At 34.9% G+C, this 22268-nt stretch overlaps 1 protein-coding gene across 2 annotated transcripts in view; it reads left to right on the top strand.

The window, feature by feature from the left end:
* Positions 1-6025: 6025 nt before the first annotated feature.
* LOC111511714 (uncharacterized) overlaps positions 6026-22268 on the top strand; it is a 35654-nt gene continuing 19411 nt past the window's right edge. The window contains exons 1-4 of one of the 2 annotated variants that reach the window (XM_074175893.1): positions 6026-6674; positions 10986-11151; positions 15419-15593; positions 20427-20601. In XM_074175893.1, coding sequence (XP_074031994.1) covers positions 6309-6674; positions 10986-11151; positions 15419-15593; positions 20427-20601 — 882 coding nt within the window. In that variant the 5' untranslated portion in view covers positions 6026-6308. The remainder of the gene's footprint in view (positions 6675-10985; positions 11152-15418; positions 15594-20426; positions 20602-22268) is intronic. The other variant, XM_023167747.2, reaches the window with a different exon arrangement.

Here is a 22268-nt window from a genome sequence, read left to right as displayed (position 1 = left end):
TTATTGAATAAACAAACGGGTATGGACAACGTGTTCATACTTACGAAAGTGAGGTTAAAATGAAGTTAACACATAAGTAACAAAGAGGATCCTCATATATGTATGTCAAGATTAAAATTGGTTAAAAACATGTAATATTCAGTCAGAATTTTGCAATAATGTGAGATGATTGCACGAATAATATGAAACAATGAATTTGAAAATTGAACTCGACAGGTAGTCAGACATGATTGACACAAAACATTAAGTTTGGCAGAATTTCTTGTTCTGACCAATGCATTGCTGCCAATGAGATTTTACAGAACTGTAAAATGAAGAGAGGGAAGGTAAGGAGTTTCTGTTCTGAAATTGTTAAGTATTATCAAATTTATTTTCTTTATTTAAGCAAAGGAGATAGGTATAAATCAGGCTGAGACTTTCAATGTATGTCCTGGAATTAATAGTATTTGAATTTTTAACTATGATATATATATATATATATATATATATATATATATATATATATATATATATATATATATATATATGTATATATATATATATATATGTATATATATTCCAGGTTGAATCATATATGTGAATTCCGTGTTGAACCGCGTCTAGTGTTTTTAGTAGTTCGACGATTCGGCCTCGACTTTAAAGCCATTTTCTAAAAGCTTTCACTACATTGAGGTCTGCTTTCTCCCAAGCGTCGACTGTCGGTCTCCCCCCCCCCCCCCCGAATGCCCTCTCCCTAGTTGAATGCCCGAGATAGAATCTTCCCCACACGGTTACTGTGTGCGAAGCTAGATTCCAATTCCATCCACCCTCACTCATTTATGAGTGAACCTCAACTTGCTGCTGGCACTTCTGCAAGATTAACATCTGACCTCTTTTGGTCGCAAGCCAGCCTCTAGGTTCTAGGTGCTTTTATTTTCTTGTTTTTTGTTTGAACTGATTCTACTGTGTGTAGTGTTTGCACGGGAATCTCCTTTCCCTGACCGGAGACGAATGTCTATTATCGCGAGGTAAAAATGTGTAGGCAGTTGAGGCCTACATATTGATAGGAAGTAGAACTGTCTTGATTAGAAGCAGTTTCACATGGATGATTGGATTGAGTTTTCGTAGGGCAGCTCTCGCCAGCCCTATCCTCTGCCGGACATGGGACCTGCACGTTAGTTTCCTGTCCCTGGACGAGTGGAGTTGCGGACCGGTAGTGGGAGCGGAGTTGTGACACTAATGAACTCCATGAATGAGGTAATCTTTGCTAATAATCTCGTTCGTTGAGGCGGTTGGTACACTATTCAGTTTCTATAGTTTCGCGGATTATCCTGGCCTGGAGATTTTTTTTGGTGGCAATGGTTTTGGTGTTTTCGAAGCTTATTGTATGGCCTGTTTCACGATGATGTTTGAAGAGAGATGAGGATGAGCAAACTCATGTTCATAGGCTCTGTTGGAGACTCTTCTGTTGGTCTGGCCGAAGTGAGTTCTGGAGCAGTAGGAACATGGTATTTTCTATATGCCCTATGCCTCATTGGGTATTGTTTTCCTAGATGTTTTGTTGACTCCGAGTACTAACTATTCTTATATCGTGCCTCTTCAGAATTCGGCACACTTTGTCGGCAACTCGATGATTATAAGGAAAAAAGCTTTTGGGTGGTCCGTCTATTCATTTGGCTGTTTGGGATGTGGGGTACGAGTTTTCTGAAGTTGGATAGATCTTTGGATTGGGGATAGTCGTTTTGGCAAAGGGCGGATTTGAGTTCGTCTAGTTCCTTGGATCTATTGTGGTTGTCAGTGAGTCTGATGGATCTGTTTAAGAGAGAATTCAAAACAGAATTTAACTGGGCAGGATAATGATGGGAGCATTGAAGTAGCGCTTGGTATGGGTTGTTTTTCCTACATATACTTTTGGCATGTTCCGCATGTTAGTTTGTAGACATCTTATCTGTTATCCCTATCCATCTGTGAATTGTTATTCTTCATATGATTACCCAAGGAGTTACCAATCATATATGCTATGTTGATATTTTGTTTATTTGATAGTCTTTTTATTTTATCTGATGTTGTTCCGGTATATGTGAGAGATTTGAAGGAGCCAGTATTATATTTTGTGTGAGGGTATACGTTTTTCATCAAGGATGTGATGAATTACATTCGGATTGAAGTTGTTATTCACTGCAGTTTGTTTTATCAGATTTAATTCCAAATTAAAATTATCTGTGAACATTGGTATGTTAATGAATCTATGTCTAGTTAACATACATTGATGAGTTTGTGTCTCATTAACATACCAATGCAATCAAGCAACCATCTAGAACAACTGAGAGTAAACGTATAATCCTGAATCACAATAAAAAATGTATCAGTAATGAAGTGGAAGTTGCGAAAACACTTTGAGAATACTTTTCAACCATAATTGACAAAAAAATCTAAACACATTTCTCGGTTAATTACTCAGACAGCTGCACAACAATGGCGAATGTTACTACAACGATGTTTTTCAAACCCGTAACAACAAACGAAGTAAAAAAAGTCATAGCCTCATTACCCAATAAAAAAAGCACAGGGCATGATGAGATCTCTACAAAAATTATTAAAGAATGTGTTGATATATTATCAGACCAAATAGCGCATATTATGAATTTATGTGTTGGTTTTGGAGAATATCCTGATCTTCTCAAAATTGCCATTCTAGTACCCGTATTGAAAAATGGTGACAAAAAAAGTATCGAAAATTATCGTCCCATATCAATTATCAGCGTACTCCCAAAAATTTTGGAAAAACTAATATCTCTCAGAATGAACGATTACCTCGAAACCTTCGATCTGATGACAGAGTGCCAACATGGATTCAGGAAAAACTACTCAACAGAAACCGCAACGCTAAATTTCACACAACACATACATGATTTAATTGACGAAAAAAAAATTATTGTAGAAGTCTTCTTTGACTTGAGCAGGACCTTCGACACTTTGAACACTAAATTTGTAGCAGACAAACTTTTCAACTTTGGGATTCGTGGTAATGTAAATCAATTAATTGTTTCTTTTTTGGCGAATAGATGTTTCCAGGTAGAGCAGAATAACATCAAGTCGGATAAATTTTCAGTTACAACAGGTACCCCTCAGGGCACCGTTCTTGGGCCACTAATATTTTTATTATATGTAAATGATCTTTCTCTCAATATAAGTCATGGAAAAATATTTTCCTATGCAGAACAAAACGGTATACATGCAATTCGCGAATTCATCGAGAAGTCAACATAATCTCAATCTTAGTTTCCAAAATTAATCTTTAGAACTGACCAGCTCGACAAAATTTTTAGGAACTATGGTTGAATCACTCCTCACATAGCAAGAACATATAGATTATATATGCAAGAAATTGAATCAATCATACTATCTGATGAAATCAATTGAGTGCAAGTTAGATACAAATTCACTGTTATCAGTTTATTATGCCAAATTTCACTCGATCATGTATCAGAACATTTCGGTCTGTGGGGACTAGCTACTGGATCAGACAGGATTTTCATAAAACAAAAAACACTGCTGAGATTAATATTTAATTTAGACTTTAGAACTTCATGTAGAAATATATTCCAACAAAATAAATTATTGACAGTTGCAAGTCTGTACATTTTAAAAACATTGACATATGTACATGAAAATAAAGAACTTTTCCAAACAAAAACAGAAAATGCATAGCTAAAATATAAGAAAAAATGATATGATCATAACACGAAAACATCATCACGCAAAATATGAAAATCTCCTAAATTTGCCGGCATTCGAATGTATAATTTACTGCCAAACGATATAAAGACTCTGTCTCCTCGTATCTTCAAAAAAAAATTGAAACGTTATTTATCAGAAAAGGGTTTTTACAGCAATGAGCGATCGTATTTCTTTTGAAAACTTTATTTCAAAATGTCCTTGTTACCTCTACTTCTTTATTGTTTCTAAGCGAGCTGGTGATTCATATTTTTCCTTTTTTTTCTATTTATATTGACTTATCCCATCTACACATTATGTAGCAAAAAGGATCAATAAAAATCTATCTATCTATCTATCAATATCCACAGAGAATTTTAATAAGGAATTAAATCTGATAAAATAAATTGTAGTGAATAACGACTTCAACATGTAATTTACCATATCCTTCATAAAAAAACAAGCTATTGACCAAGTATACCCCATATAAAATATAACCCTGGCACCTTCAAGACACTCACATGAACCGGAAAAACATCAGATAAAATAAAAAGACTATTGAACAAACAAAATATCATCATAGCATATAAGACTGGTAATTCCTTAGGTAGATATTTAAAAAACAACCTGTCACAGATAGACAAGGATGTCAGATCAGTTGTCTACAAACTAACACGTGGATCATGGCCAAAAGTGTATGTAGGAAGGAATTCAAGAAATTTTTAAACGAGAATCTCCGAAAATAAAAGGAATTTTGAAAACGATCACGATTTCAACACTATATACCTCATGTAGAAGCCTAGAGACAGAAGTGGAAGCTGCTGGAGTCTCTGGAAATAAATGAAGGTATACATTCGGGTTCCCTCCTGAACGACCAACAGGAGGTCGGTCGACCACTCACCATTGTTAAACATTTTTTCACAATAACATTTAGTTTAGTCATTTTCAAAAATTTACCTGTTGTTCAAGAACTGACAATGTAATTAGTTTACCAATTCTACCTGTTATAGCTTTCACTACTATCAATTAATTTAGTTACCTACTGTAGAATTGTAGCCCAGTTTATAATATTGATTTCTAACGAGGGAGTTAGCGAAACGCGTCTACAAATAAAAATGTTTCTGAAAATTATGTAATTATTATCATGAATACTGTTAAATTATTGCGCGCTTTTGCACTCATTGCGTTATTCCTCTCATCGTGACACCTTTTTCGAGAATCTTGTTCCCTGTACTAATTTGTATAGATCCTTGTATAAGTTGCTTACTTACCTTTTGTGATTCAGTGCCTCTCATCAGTCACTGTCCTTTTTCGCAGTGTCTGCAGCTAAGATCCTCATTATGCAGCCCAATTTTTATTATTCAAATTCAATAATACCAATTGCAAATGGAATAGTGATATGTTCATTGTCTTCCTCCAATTAGATTATTATTATGCTAATAACAAATAATATCGAACAACCATAAATGATTTTTTCAAATTTGTTACTGATGAATTTATAGGAATCAATTTGCTTTATTCTTTTGGGTGTCCTGTAGTGAGTTTTTGATGCTAAGTTAACAATAACAAAGCTAAAATATTGAATAATATTGGAATGATTTTATAAAAGGTATTTGAGTAGGGCCTTGACTTAATAATGCTATTTTACAGACAAATATGTTTCTTTTGTTCCGCCCTGTATTATTGTAAGTTGAGTTCTTTCAGTATATTGACGGAATTATGGAAAAATTTGCATTTGAAACATGAAATTTCCATGTGCAGTCATGCAATCAAAAATCATCCATCACAAAAAGCAAGAGGCCATTTAGCTCTGGATCCGTCCCTGGTTGTGATTTTATCTCTCGAATGTATAGGTAAAGCTTCTACTAAAAAAATCAGAAGAGTATGATTGAAAACAAAAATGAGTATTTAAATATTGATAATTATTGGGGCCAAACTGAAAAAAGTATCTACTATTGGGTATAATGACTTATGAATGCGCATAAGGCTCTTTAAATTTAGAGCATGCAATGCCATTTTCTGGTCTAAATCGTATGAGGAACTCTCAAATTTTATGTACCTACTAAAACACCGTTTCCAAACTATCCTGGAATAAAGTACAATATTTCTTTCAAATCTCCTGGTATATATTTTATTAACCTCTTAATATTCCTGAGTAACTGTGAGTATACCTCCAAATATACTATAAAAAAACAATAAATAAAAATAATTTGAGATAATCGAACCATACATGTGTTTTTCACCATTAATTAAAATAATAAAAATATTAAAAATATTCTGTAGAGTCGAACAAAGAGAAATGCGAAATAACCGGGGCGTCCTCGAGCCCGCTTGAAGTTATAATTAATTCCAGAGGGTATTTTGCGATTTAGTAAGAGGGGGCAGCACGAAATAAATCAATACCGTGCCGAGCCCCCCTTAGTTGTAACCCAAAGGGCGCAGTGAGTAGTGAGGCGCGTTCGAGCACACTCCTAATAACGTCGTAGAGTAAACAAAAAAACATTTCATAACGCGAATTATAAACAAATAAGTCGTGGTTAAATTTAAACGTTAGCGTATGTATCTACGTAACCTTCGGTTCTGCATTAAACTTATCTGAGTGTACAGTGAAAATGAAGTTGCATAAAACGGTCCGCCTCTTCGCTGATAAACACTTGGAGAATATCGGAACGGTGTTTCAGACATTGTATAAAGACGAAGTGCTAACAGACTGTACTCTGTATTGTAAAGATGGATCGATTAAGGCTCACAAAGTGATTTTGGCAGCGAGTAGCCGGTATTTCAAAAACGTTTTTGTGGACCACAAGGACGACAATGCTATTTTTATGTACGGTATCACGCTTATTCAGCTCAAGAACCTGGTCGAATTGATTTACAAAGGTAGCATTGACGTTTCCTGCGATAGCTTCAATTCGATATTCGATTTGGCCGAGGATTTGCAAGTAACAGGAGTACTTGTAGAGGATGGCACAAATATCGTGAGTATTTAAATAATTATTAATTATTTTAGCGATGTTCAGCTAATAAAACGCTCTAGCGCAGCCATGTTGCCAAGACGCGAGCAATAAAATCTTTCTCTCTCACACATTCCACTGTCTAACTGTTACAATGTTGCCAGATTATAGTTGCAGAATTCTCTAGCTGGACGACTTGTTCAAAAATCTTAGATTTCACTAAATTAAAAAAGGTTACTATGTTCTGTTCAGAACTAGATCAAATTGCACCAATACGTTAGATTTTTGTATATTTGTGCAGATAGCTATATCTCTATTATAAATTTAGGCTATGTTTATGTGATTTGTATTGTATATGTATAATATACTTACCTATGTGTGTATGTATGGCTGAAGTGAATTTGCAGCTTTGTCAATAAGACATGTGGTTCTTTAGACAATGAAGCATACTTATTATTTTTATAGGAAGGTTACGAAATAAATTTTGAAGCATCAAAGTCAGTGTATGACTATGCCGCGGAGAAATATTTTTTCAACAATTAACAATTAAATTATAATTGCAGCACCTCTATATTTTTTATTTGCAAAACATAAGTCTTGCATCCCGTGTCAAGCTAACATGATTAGCTCAACTGTTACTTGTATAAACAAACACAAAACGATGTGGCGAGAAGTTTGCAAATCCATCTGTTTTTACGAAAAACGTAACACAGAATTAACTGTCTATGACTCATTTATAATCTATTTTGAAATTACGTGCGTTGAGATCATTTGAAACAATCAAAGGGGGTCTTCAAAATTCACCGCTGATTATTACTCATACCACAGATTAAATATTTAATCTGTGCTCATACTGTCACCGAAATCTATTTTTCTCAGATATTTAGAGAGAACAGAGAATCATGATCCTGAAGGTAAATCTGCCGCAAAAATCTTGTTTGAATCGGAAGGGGTATATTTTTAGGGGAGAGTAGTTTCATACATGCATGGAGAAGTAGAAAGCCAAAATCTTTCTTTCCCAATCGCATTTTCATACTTTTATTCTACAATTAAGACCCTTTTCTTTATGTTCATTAATACAAAATCGTTATTTCTCAAATCTAAAGAAATTTCTTCGCATCTGACAACGCTGAACTAATAACACGATATGCTGTCTCCCTCATGTAAACAAAGACCACAGACGTGGATAAATAATAATGAATGCTCAGGTCAGGTCATCGACGAATAACACAATAAAGTTTTTCAAGTATCTTAGAAGAGTACACTTGGATGGTGTTATACACAAAAATCTATTCCTTCAACGTAAACATATTAGGCGTGGTTTCTATTATAATTTTCAATGGAATTGTTTAAGGGGACTTGTGGCTCTGGGATTATATTCATCATTATATTTAATGTTCACAATATTTTTAGACTAGATCCAATAGTAGATCTTACATTTTCCATTATTTTCTTGGAACAGGTCCGGACTGATACGAAATTGTAAATGAACCGAAATGTGCACATATTTGTATATTTTGATAAATTTGTAACTAGGTTGAAGTGAGGACATCCGAAATTATTAAGTGAGAGCTCAATCAAAGTTGAAGCGATATGTTTTTCTCTAATGTGAAAGAGTCTTATTACAGAAACTGAAATCTATGATTGGTATAATCAGTAATCTGTAATTATTAGAAATCTGTTAGTGTTATTAGTTTGAATGACAAGGTTTCGGATGATCCTGAATCGTAACACAGAGTTACTTCTCAGCAAACTATTGAAAAGGGAAAAATTATTCTTTATTGAAATATTAGAGGTTGTTAGAAGAAGTTGGCACGTCGTTTCGTTTCCATTACTTTTTGGACTCATTTCGAAGGCACTGATTGATTATATATGGTAATACCGACCGGTAATATTTTACTTGGTTCCAAATAATGTTAATACTATGACGGAACATTACCAGAAAGTAGTTCAAACTCGATTTCAACTGAAAATATATTAAAATTCAATACATACATCCTGTAAAAGTCCTGTTTATCAATCATATGTCAAAAAATGTGTGTGAAGTTGTTTTTCCGTGTGTTCATCTGTTGTGAGTTCTTGAAAAGTCGTCTTCTCAGATTGCATTATCAAGACTACAACTAGATACCAAATAGCATACTATATAGCTTGTTGAAATAATATTGTTGGGTTTACTGATTACTACAAAAAGACACATTGTAATTATATTTAGATAGGCAATATTATGAAACTAATTTTATATAGCTGAAAATTGTTCTATATATAGCTGTAAATTTAAACATACATTTGACATATTGTAAATAATAGAAAGGCCAATTGTAAAATTAATTTAGGGTGGTACACTTGTATGGGTGGTATTACTGATTAGCTACCTGTATGATGTACCTGATTAGTATAAGTAGCTTTAGTTTTGATAGTTATTAGTTTTATCTTCCTCTTGAAGATGATCACTTGGTGATCGAAACACGTGTCGAGGTGTAAAAATAACGATTTGGTGTTGGAAAAAACTCCGGTAATATTCTTTAATAATTGTGATGATGTGCTTATCCTGATTTTTCGCAATTACGTACGAAATATATTTAGAAGCTCTATAGTTTTGAAGTATGAATATTGATAAACTGAAATTTATGTTAAAAATCAAGACGTAGTGTTCGATACATTTAGAAACTGTTTTCTTTCAAAACAAAATTCAAATTTCTTTTCGTTCCTTCCACAATTTCAGCAGTACATTACAAAATAAGCAATAATGCAAATATGGCATTTTTATGTTTTCAGTTGACTTACTCAAGTATTGGAAATATTTTTTGAAATTTGGAAAAAAAAGCAAAACACTAAATTTCCTTCAATTTTAAACATTACAAAGTCATTTTCTCCTATTACAATTTTTTAGGGGACGATGAAAATTTGGTTTTTCATTTAAAATAGAATTCCACTTATGAATATTTTAAAATTGTTGGCTCCTATCCTAGCAGGTAACAAAGTAGGTGTTCAACAAGCGAAAACCGAAATCCAAAGGTACTTCCGAGAATGAGAAATATCAGATGATATAATATTGAATGATAGAAAGAAGGCATTTAAAACTTTAATAGTCATATAATTTATAAGATATTTTAACATACAAATAAAAAAATATTTTCAATGATTACTTAATTAAGCTTTTTAATTTTTAATCAAATTAAATTGTTGGTAAAGTCGAAAAATAACAATTTGTTTAATTTTTTCAACGGGAATCTATTTTGAGACCTTTCAAAAACAGCTCTAAAAATTTTTGGAGAATATGCTATTAAACAATTATCGCACTTGCAATGTTCCTGTTTAAGTAGAAAAAAATGGTTAATTAACTAATGCAAAATTAACTGGAAAATCACGATAAAAATGTTTTGATCGCGGATTATTGTTCATTCATTTTATCAATTCCTGATTTTGGTATTCAATAAGTTGAAATAATATTTTTTCATTAAATGTCCAGAGTATGCGTGTACGGCGCAAGCCAGAGTATGCGTTTTAGGGCGTATTTTTGACCTGAAAGGTGCTTATTGACTAGACTAAAAAACATTCTGCGTAAAATGATTATCGCGAAAAACTAACCTGACCTATTGAAAATTCTATATAACTTCTACGTACCTAGTGTTAATTTTTGTTAAAAAACATGTCCGGTATTTGAGAAATTTTTCGCTATGAAATTCCTGCACCAAAATTTTTAGTTTCTTATTTCGAGAATAATTCGCAAATTTGCTTATTTAGGTTTTTCAAGTATATATATTTCTTGGAGTGTAAAAATGAATTAAATAACAATTTATTTTTCCTTCAGTTACTAGGGAAATATACCGTTTTTACGATTTTGTTCAATATCAAAAGATATACTTATGATGCACTGTTTGGAACCTTTGGTGTTGGGAAAAAACTCCAGTAATAATCAATAGATATGTCTTTTCAAAAATTCAGAAGTATCAACTACGGGTCTAACTCATTTAAAAAATATTGTCCCCTTTGTAGAATTTTGAAGTTGAAATAGATGTATGATCTACTTCTTCTCAATATTATATATCAAATAGCAGTCTTGCCAATCTAATTGAACAAGTTGTGAAAACATTTACTGCACCTTAATTAATTTTTAATGTTATTTCAATTGCACTAGTCGAATTTAGCTTCGCATAGGTTAGGGTACAGGTTAGATTTTGTTTTTTGACCTTTTTTAGTATGCAGTACACTAAAAAAATAAGGACACATAGGAAAGTGTTGTAGGATTGTATATGAATGTCTGAAGTTTGTGAGAACATGTCTCACTTTTAGCACTGAGGGTTAATTTTATTATTGAAATGGCAAATTTTTCAGAACCACAATGGATTCGGAAGAGACACAAGATTCAAAGGGCAGAAAAGGGTGGCAGTTGATTTCCTCTCAGAGGAGCAGACTTCTTCAAAATGTTTCAAAGATGCGGAGAGGCGAAACAGTTCCAGCTCTGATAAATCATCTTCTGTTGTCCACAAAAAAGATTATGGTATGTAGTGTAGGAAGAATATCTACCGATGATGGTGCTACTCAAACAGCTAACAGTTTATCGGAAGAACTGAATGTTGAACATAGGTTATTTTATTGTTTTGGGGGTCTCTGTGTTTTGAGTTATTCAATTGAGAATTTGTGAGAGTAATGTTTTTAGCACCTCTATTATTGACATGAGAAACTGAAGAATAGGTAAAATAAATTACTTTCACTCATGGAAACACTACAATATATGAAAACAACTAACAGGACTTTGTTTTTGTTTTACCATCTGGCTTAGTTTCAATAGCTTCGCATCTGGACGATTACCTTCGCTATAGTAATGTTTTCATTTTATTAGGTTATTATAATTTACTCTGTATAAATAATCCTACTCATGAAATCGTTGATAGAAAAAATGTTGGAGTCTGACATCTATAAATAATTGTCATATGCATGTTCCAAGAAAAAAATTAGGTACTTAACAAAGTATTAATAGTGTCATTGCTTTTCGAGTTTGAAAGCCGTGGATGTTTGGAATTTCTTCGAAATTCCGTTTGGCCTAGTCTGCAGTTCCTTTTATGCTCTTTTAGTCTGTTCCCATGGATCGTTGGGTGGTTCCGATATATACTTTTCCACAAGTGTACAGTATGCGATAGACCCCTGCTGCTGATAATGAGTGTCTTTTGTCTTTAGCCGACCTGAGGCTTTGTTGTATCTTCCTCGTGGGGTTGAAGACTGTTTTGATGTCGTGTTTGCCGAATAGTTTTCTAATTCAGTCCGTGACCCTAGGGATAAACGATAGATATGCGCGTGCAACCATCTGGTCCTTTTTCGCTTTCTGAACCGTGGTGTCCTTCGGTTTCATGGCTTTTCTGGTCTCGGAGGCACTGTATCCATTCGATCTCAAGGTTACTTCAAGGTATTTCAGTTCCCTCTCCAGATGTTCAATCAATCAATCAATCAAACTGTACTTTATTGTCCAAGAATAATTATTCTTATTGACAAAGTGAGTAGATAACAATGACGCTACCAATGATGCTACCACGCCACTAGTAAGTGCCATGCATGGCCGTTAAAATAAAATTTCAAATTTCAAATCCTCTAAATGTTACTTCTGAATAAGTTTTATATATATATATTCTTTAAACCATAAAAAAAATTAATGTGTGACACTTTTCTACATAATGAAAAGGACTAATTTTGTGTTTCTCAGTGAAATTTTCGACTTTTTACTATAACCTCAAGTTAGTAAGTACTTTTTATCTATTGTTTTACAATTTTGCTTCAATGTTATCAATTTATTGTAGATGTCTTGATAAAGGGAATAAACATTCTCGAAAGCTCGACCATATAACAAAGAGTATTCTTTAAACAACAGCTGCATCCCCAACATTGTTCCGTATTTATATATATATATATATATATATATATATATATATATATATATATATATATATATATATATATATATATATATGTTAGATCGAAGGTTTTCACGGACAGGAATATGTTGAAATAATTCTTCGGGTTTGTTCCGTGTGGTGTATTGTCATCCTCTGGCGATTTTTGTTAAGTGTTCGGGAGTCATCTGACCCTACTCAGATGACTTCTTACTATGTGGGTATAATGATTCTGTTACATATATACCTGGTTATTACCTGAATCTGGTACCTGTATGTTTTGGTACCTGAGTTACATATATCTGTTACATTATACAGGTACCAGATTCAGGTAATAACCAACGGTATATATGTAACAGAATCATTATACCCACATAGTAAGAAGTCATCTGAGTAGGGTCAGATGACTCCCGAACACTTAACAAAAATCGCCAGAGGATGACAAATGAGACTTTGTCGAAACGTTGCGAAATTCATTCCCACCGAGGATGACAATACACCACACGGAACAAACCCGAAGAATTATTTCAACATATTCCTGTCCGTGAAAACCTTCGATCTAACATTTCAAACCTTAACGGGGAGAAGAGGTCATATCGAGAAGAAGAAGAACTCAGGTACCAAAACATACAGGTACCAGATTCAGGTAATAACCAACGGTATATATGTAACAGAATCATTATACCCACATAGTAAGAAGTCATCTGAGTGGGGTCAGATGACTCCCGAACAAAATCGCCAGAGGATGACAAATGAGACTTTGTCGAAACGTTGCGAAATTCATTCCCACCGAGGATGACAATACACCACACGGAACAAACCCGAAGAATTATTTCAACATATTCCTGTCCGTGAAAACCTTCGATCTAACATTTCAAACCCTAACGGGGAGAAGAGGTCATATCGAGAAGAAGAAGAACTCAGGTACCAAAACATACAGGTACCAGATTCAGGTAATAACCAACGGTATATATGTAACAGAATCATTATACCCACATAGTAAGAAGTCATCTGAGTAGGGTCAGATGACTCCCGAACACTTAACAAAAATCGCCAGAGGATGACAAATGAGACTTTGTCGAAACGTTGCGAAATTAATTCCCACCGAGGATGACAATACACCACACGGAACAAACCCGAAGAATTATTTCAACATATATATATATATATATATATATATATATATATATATATATATATATATATATATATATATATATATATATATATATATATATATATATATATATAATATATATATATATATATATATATATATATATATATATATATATATATATATATATATATATATATATATATATATACATATATACATGTATAAATGAAATGTCCATATAAATAAACACAACCATGACAAATAGAATGACATTCACTCACATATATTCGAAACTAATTACAAAACAATATCTAGACATGAAGTTGAAACCTATATCTTTATACAAATATAAATGATTAAAAATGGTCATTGTAATATTCCTGCAGGCATGTAAGCGTAAGAATTTGATGTTTGATGAATAGTGGTCTACAGTGATCCCTTGCTTTGGCCTTGTACAAATAACGGATTGCTCTCTTTTGTAGAATTAACACAGAATTCCGTAAGGTTTTCCTACAAAAACCCCAAAAGGGTAGTCCGTATCTAATATGGGATTCTATGAGTGAAAAATATGTGTTTCTGCCAATAGCTGTACCAAGCTCGTTTGTCACTACTCTAATAGCATAACAACCCGATGCTAGTCTTTTTTTTAAGGACGTTATATGTTCCTCAAACCCTAACTTTCTGTCAATGTGTATACCCAGGAATTTAGTGCTCGTTTTGTTTTCTACTTGATGTGTTCCTAAGACCAAGTTTTCGAATTCGAATTTGAAGGTAATTATATTAGTTTTTTCCACATTGAAACAAAGATTATTTGAGTTACACCAAGATTCGATTTCGCTGAGTTCATTGGAAATAACTGGTTTTAGAACATCCACATTTTTTCCATGCCATAGGATAGTGGTATCGTCCGCAAATAATGTTAATCTTCCTGTGATTGGTAAATATGTTAGATCATTAAGGTATAATAGAAACAATATTGGTCCGAGTACCGATCCCTGAGGAACTCCTGATTTGACAGGAGAATAATCCGGAACACTTTCCGGAAATTTTCACAATTTGTTTCCTGTCACTAAGATATGATTCAAACCATTTGTAGACAATTCCCCTGGTTCACATATTCTCCAAGCCCGTTCCGTTGGAGTGGAGATGACTCCTCTCTTTTGGCTAGGATGGTGGTTCGATAGTGCGTGCAAGTATCTATCTGTGTGTGTGGGTGTTCGATACACTTTGTGGGTTAGTCTGGTACCATATCGTTCTACTAGTACATCTAGGAAAGCTATCCGTTGGTCTTGCTCAATCTCCATGATGAATTCTATGCTCGGGTGTTGGGCGTTCAAGTGGTTTAGGAAACGGTTCAGGGCTCTCTTCCATGTTTCCAGATGACGAAGGTGTCATCCACGTAACGTATAGCCACAAGGTCGGCTTCAATTTAAAAGTGTCTATCGCCTTCCTTTCAAACCGTTCCATGAAATAATTTGCTATCACTAGGCTAAGTGGACTCCTCCAGGAATCACTTTTTGATTGAAAAAAGCCTACAGGTGAAGTTTATAAAGAAGTGTGGAAACTGTATTTTTTGACATGAGTCATGTAAATCGACCTCCAGAAGGGTTGAGTGTAAGCGAAATTCTTCATTTTCTTTTGGCAAAAATTGAAAATTTGAATGAGCTCTAAAAATAATTACTCAGTACAGTAGACTGACTGGCTTATAAGATCTGAGAAAGGTGTATTCATAGCAATATGTAATTCATTCATTCATTTTTTAGAGAATGATACAGATAATGACGGACACACCATCGATGATGCACCTTCAGAAACCATCGATATCGACAGCATCAACGAAGGTGACAAGTTTGTTGGACACAACCTGGATGACACAAGCAGTCTGAGTAGCTGGGCAAGAAAAGAGAGAAAATTCAAATGCGATTTATGTCCAAGCAGGTAACGGTGTAAAACAATTAATTTTTATATTTTGTGTTCATTTAGGATAGAAAAAATTGACGGTCTAGAAATTTTATTAAACCTCTTATTATTCTGTTTTGAACCAACTGTTTCAAAAGTTTTGTTCGTTTTAAAGTCATATTTAAGTAGATGAATATTTATTCTATTGTGTCGTGGTATATACTGATCGATAGATACAATTTTGTACTCTATACATTATTAATATATGATGTTGTTGAGCGATTTCAGTCTCGAAGATAAGCCGTGAAGTGGTCGACCTACAGTAAGTAATCCAGGAAGAGGATTTCAGGACCACAATGGAGAATGACCCATCACAAACGGTGTGTGGGGTGGCGGAAGAACTGTGCGTCAGCTCTCATACAGTTTTTGATGGTTTAAAACATATTGGAATGGTCAACAAGTTCGAAAAGTAGACGCGCCAAGATTTGAACAATCGACAAAGAATGTCAAGTTTCGAGATCTCTTCTTTGCTTTTGCGCACACAAAAAGATCCTTTTTTTGGATGGGATCGTCATGTGTAGTGAAAAGCGGATCCTCTACGACAGCATGAGACATTCAGGACATTGGTTGGACACCGATGAGCCACCCAGGTACTTCCCAAAGGCCAAAACCCACCAAAAGAAGACCGTGGTTACTGTATGGTGGTTAGTGGCTGGTGGAGTGTTGTAGTGGAGCAGTGGAGCTTTAGCAATTTTCCTTACATCAATGTATAGAACGCAAAATTCATTATGGATCAGTATATATCACAACAACACACCACTCAGTTGGTTGGCAGCAAGGGTGATATATATACCTGAAGTGGGTCGGAAAGACCCACACCCTAAATCGGTACGACCAATCAGCCTTACATCTTTCCTGCTGAAAGGACTTGAGAGGATACTGGACGGACATATAAGGAGGGTAGCATTATATGCATCCCTCTGGATAACCACCAGTATGCTTATCAAACCGGCAAATCGACAGATTCAGCACTTAACAACCTCGTTGAGAAAATCTCCCAATCCCTTGACAACAAGGAAATTGCGGTTGCTGTATTTCTTGATATTGAAGGAGCATTTGACAATGCACTACCTAAATCTATAGGATTGTCTCTGGCTAGGAAGGGTATAGAATCGACCATAACTGGCTAGATCTATGCCATGCTAGTAAACAGAACTGTAACTAGGACTCTTCAAGGCGAGGCTATCAGGTTCAGGGTCACCAGAGGCTGCCCTCAAGGTGGGGTACTATCTCCCCTTCTGTGGCCGCTCCTGGTGGATAGTCTGCTTGATGTCCTCGACCGAAGAAAAGTCGATATGCAAGCTTATGCAGATGACCTTGTCATTCTGGCAAGGTCCACGTCGGGAAGGGTAGCTTGTAATATCCTCTGAAGCGTGTCGGACTTTGTTTACAGTTGGTGCTTGAGGGAGCAGATGTCTGTCAACCCCAGCAAAACTGTGTAAATGCCCTTCACCAAGAGGAGAAAATTGAACCATCTAACGCCACTTTCCCTCAATGTTGTGGTCATTTCATTTGGAACGGAGGTGAAATATCTTGCCATTGTCCTTGATAAAAGACTCACCTGGAACGCTCACTCGGAAAAAGTTTTACACAAAGCCAGACTGTCTCTATGGACATGTCGAAAGATTTGTGGTAAAACTTGGGGTTTAGGTTCCAAACAAATCCATTGGATTTATGTGATGATTGTCAAACCAATGATCATTTATGAGCAATTGCTTGGTGGCCGAAGGCTTTACAGAAAACGGCCCAAGCGAAGCTCTCTGGCTTACAGAGACAGGCTTGTCTGGCTATCAGTGGTACCATCAGTTTCACACCGTCAGCGGCCATGCAGATCCTTCTACATCTATCTCCTCTCCACATTTTTCTGGAGAGAGAGGCTAGATGGACTGCATATAGGCTTGTGCACATTGCCAATTGCACAAATCAATTCAATGCAGAGTGCAACAGATTGTTGGTTGACATTGGAAGTCACAGCATTCTGGAAATTACCTCTGACTTTATGCCTCTGTCAACCACGAACTGCCTTATAAAGTATTATTCCCGAGTTTAGAGAACTGAATCCTCCGGGAGAAGGAAATATTAAGAGTGGATATTTGTTGGTTGTCAGATGAATCAAAAACACCTTCCGGTTCTGGTGCAGATGTTTTCAGTCGCAGACCCAGGGCAGAGTTATTTATCTGCCTAGGAACTTATGCGACTGTATTTCAAGCGGAAATTTACGCTATTGAATTGTGTGCTACGGAGAGATTGGATAAATCCAACCTCATTCACAAGTCAATACATTTTTTTTCGGACAGTCAAGCGGCGTTGGAAGCTCTTGGCTCCTACTGAGCAAGTCTAAATTAGTAGCAAACTGCCAAAAACAACTTTTCTTGATAGGAGCCTGCCCCGCTGGGGACCGAGTCAGGTTTTAGAGTTCGGCAGAGCCGAACCATCTGACCTGAAAGACGACTCGCCATACAAGTTAATCAGATTCGTTAAGAAGCTGGGTTTATTTGGTCGAGTAAAAATTAGTATGAATCACAATAAATCCCTGCGGGTTGCGGTGGAGGGTCGAATAGACCCACTCACTTTGAACCTAACCTTACCTAACCTACAAGAGCATAACATTCTTTATTCATGTCAGTACGGATTTCTACCCGGCAAATCAATAGAAAATATAATTTACCAAGTCTTAAAGTTTGTGGTAGACCTAAATGATGGAGGTGAATTATTGACTGGCCTTTGGTTCTCTTGATCATATCCTCCTGAATAAACTTCAATGTTACGGCATTAAAATTTAGCATTGGGGCTGTTCAAATCCTTTTCAACTGAAAACTCTTTAGGTTTTTCTAAAATTTGAAATAGATAGTCATATCAAGGAGTTCTACTCGTCTGTCAGAAATATCAACGTGGGTGTACCTCAAGGATTTATTTTTGGACCAGTTGTTTATATTGTATTGTAAAAATCTGACAAAGCAGCTGTTTTTTTTTCAATTTGCAGATGACACATCATGTGTAGTATCAGCACAACATTTAAGGCATTTGAGGCAACAAAAGTGTCCAATGAAATGCTGAATTAGTGCGATAAAAACGGTCTGTGCTCGAATACTAGTACAACGAAAGTTCTGCAATACTATAATCACACGAAGCATCACACTAATGTGTACTTAACCTTGCTTCAAAATCTGTTTCTGTATGCTCAGGTACTAAGTACTTGGGGGGTAGAAACTGATGAAAATTAATCTTTGAACGTTATATCACTGTTACAATTAGAAAATCGAATAGAATGTGCTATTTATTACGAAAATTGAATGGTTCAGTTGACTCCAAATATAGTCAACCCTATCTTATGGATTGATATTATAGAAGAATCCCACTTCCTTCTTTAATATATATTTAGGTTACATAATTTTATGAAAATCAATCCTGAGCTATTTACAATAAATATAGTGATACGACAGTAATAGGACAATGCACTCTTCAAACAATCTGAGAATGAACCCACATAAACCCACATATTTGAAAGGTGAGCTGAATATAAAGCAATCACAGTATATTACTCTACCAAATCATCTTAGGCCCATTGGGGGCCATTCAAAGTTAAAGTCAAACACTTTTTACGAGATAACTGTTTTTATTCAATTGAGGAATATGTCACTATTTATTACGATTTGCTCGATATTGCATTTTTTATTTATTTTTTTGTTTTTTTAATCTGTTTTTGTATTTTAATTCGAGCCCCTAAATGTACTTGTGTAATGTATTAGATTTATTCATTTATTTGTATGCATTATGTATACTGGACCATGAATATTACTGGAGTTTTTTTCCCAACAACAAACCGTTATTTCAACACGTCGATATATGTTTCGATCACCAAATGATCATCTTCAATAGGATGATCGAACTGATCTTTCTCTTGAAGAGGTGCTAAAATAACGGTTTGGTGTATTGAAATTTTTTTTCAGTAACTTCTAGAGGTAAAATTGTCATTTCGCCTTTTATTATATTTGAGAACAGATTCTCTGTTGAGCTATGTTTACTTATTTTTAAAATTGTGGGCGGTTGAATACACAGAAAACTTCAAAAAACTTTTTCTAATTTCAACAAATAAAAAATCTGTCTGTTTAAAATCTCTGTTTTTAAACAGACTCAAAAGTAGAAACTTGTGCGAGCTGATGATAAACGAGGTCTTACCTTTTAATGTGCGATACCTGGCACGATTGAAGGTGTCATTCTTCAAAATTATTGCAGATATCAAAATGAATTATTCCATCACATAAAATCAGGAACAACAAAGTTGACCTTACTTTGTTCAGTGGTACCTATGACTTCTAGTTAAATTTGACGGGTTGTAAACGCCTTGTACATTACAATTATTTCAAATCATGAACAAATCATACATAATACATATGTACTTTTCAGAATTCTGACAGAATTAACAGTGGCAACATGCTCAAAAGCAATTTACACTTTTCCTAGGAATAGGTGACTATTCAAAGTGAAAATGAACATTGAAGTATTTGTCATAGAAAACCTACATGTTTTATGGTTTTGGTGCATAAGATTATCTACTGAAAACCAGTAGTTAATTTTTCCTAGTGAAAATAGAAATGATAAATATGAACGTTGATGCTGCATAAATCCTCTTCATTTTTAAATAAAAAGTTGAATACAATTTTTACAAAGTCATTGTAATCAGAATAATAACCTAAAAATTATGAATCTAAATCGGAGCCATTTCTATATAATTATCAAATATTATTGTTTTCATGATTTTCTAGTGTACAAATGATTATGAATCATCATATCATATATTGTAATTTACAGTTTCAAGCGAGCATCTCACCTCAGCAGACATCAACTGGTACACACAGGAGAAAGGCCTTTTTCTTGTGAGCAGTGTGATAAGGCATTTTCAAGGCACGACAAACTCAAACATCACGTACATAAAGCTCACGAATTAGGAGCTTTGAATGATGCCTTGGGTCCAGATTCTTTATATGTGAGTAATAACGGGAATATTTTATCTAATATACCTTCTTAACCTTGCTACACGTAGACGATGTATGTGAGATTTTTGTCACAAAATGAAAGTAAGATACAGGACCTACTCTACAGAAGCCTCAAGTTGTTTCTGATTAACGATGAGATTGGAACTTTTGGTGTGAAAGTTGAATAACTCTTTTCGAAATCAATTGCCCTAACACCAAACTGATATTTTTGCACTCGACGCACGTTTCGCCAACATCCTCAGGGGAAGAAAATTGATACCTAGTCTAGTCTGGTTAATCCTTATATACTAAAATTTGCTACCTGAGGTTGTATATCTGAAGTCTAATATGGAATTTCTCGGTAATTAACTACCTGCAAGTTCTTATTAATTATTAACTTTCTAACAGAAGATTAAAAAGCGGGCTAAACGGGATGGGTCCCTTATCGCCATTCATGCTGTTCTTACATTTTGCTATTTCTAGACTCTCACATGCATCGAGTAGCCTGGTGTCATGCACATGCTTAATCAGTTCCAGATTTTTTTCACCAATTCTGTGGTCCTTGTTTAGAGCATGTTGGGCAACACTGGATTTTTCTATCCTTCCGTATTTCATGTGTGCACAATGCTCCTTGAAGCGGGTTTTAATCGCTCGTCGGCTCTGGCCGATGTATTTGCTGTTGCAATCTTGACAACTGATTTCGTAAATCCCCGACAGAAAGGTCGAGAAATTCCATATTGGACTTCAGGTATACAACCTCAGGTAGCAAATTTTAGTATATAAGGATTAACCAGACTAGACTAGGTATCAATTTTCTTCTCCTGAGGATGCTAACTTTGTTGGCGAAACGCGCGTTGAGTGCAAAAATATCAGTTTGGTGTTAGGGCAATTGATCTCGAAAAAAGTTATTGTTTCTGATTGATAAACTATTTCATTCCTTGAAAGAGTTTTTCAAAATGGAGTATAACTTACTAGAACTTATTTGTTATAGGCTTTTAGCTTGCTTGTAATGCAGACAAATATTTTCATTATATTTTTGAAATATTTGACATTTTCATTTTTGTAAGTCGCAGTATGCATATCATAAGTTATGTACTAGATGTGCTGAAAAGTTCGTAGGCTAACACACCAAAGGCAATACTAGCTACTACTACTAGCTACTAGTGAAGTTGAGATTGTTGAGGCTCCGAAGATACCAAAAGAACTTGTTGGACATATCGTGCAAGAATATTTTACTATGCGAAAGCTCTGTTCAAAATGGACGCACGAGCTCACAATCGATCAAAAACAAGGATTCTGAGCAACAGTTGAAGCTGCTCCAACATAAAAAACCGAATTTACTCGTTGATATGTCGCAATGAATGAAACATGGCTCCATCATGTCACACCAGAATCAAAATGATCGTCATCTGAGTGGACTGCATTTGGTGAAGCGACTCCAAAGCTTGCAAAGACGAAACAGTTGGCTTGGATTGGGCTTCGAATTTCTTCCGTATTCACTATATTCTCCAGACCTGACCTCCAGCGACTTTTTTCTTTTCTCTGACCTCAAAAGAATGCTCGCTGGAAAAAAATTAGCGCTGATGAAGAGGTAATCGTCGAAATTGAGGTCAGTTTTGAGGCTGAAGACAAATCGGACTATAAAAATGGTATTGAATAATTGTATGACAACTATGAT

The sequence above is a fragment of the Leptinotarsa decemlineata genome, unplaced genomic scaffold (assembly GCF_025532065.1).
Source record: "Leptinotarsa decemlineata unplaced genomic scaffold, Ldec_3_MD MMD2_tig00001393_RagTag_RagTag, whole genome shotgun sequence".
In the NCBI taxonomy this organism is placed as follows: domain Eukaryota; kingdom Metazoa; phylum Arthropoda; class Insecta; order Coleoptera; family Chrysomelidae; genus Leptinotarsa; species Leptinotarsa decemlineata.
The sequence above is the reverse complement of the archived record's forward strand: the minus strand, read 5'-3'. Positions and strand labels throughout refer to the sequence as shown.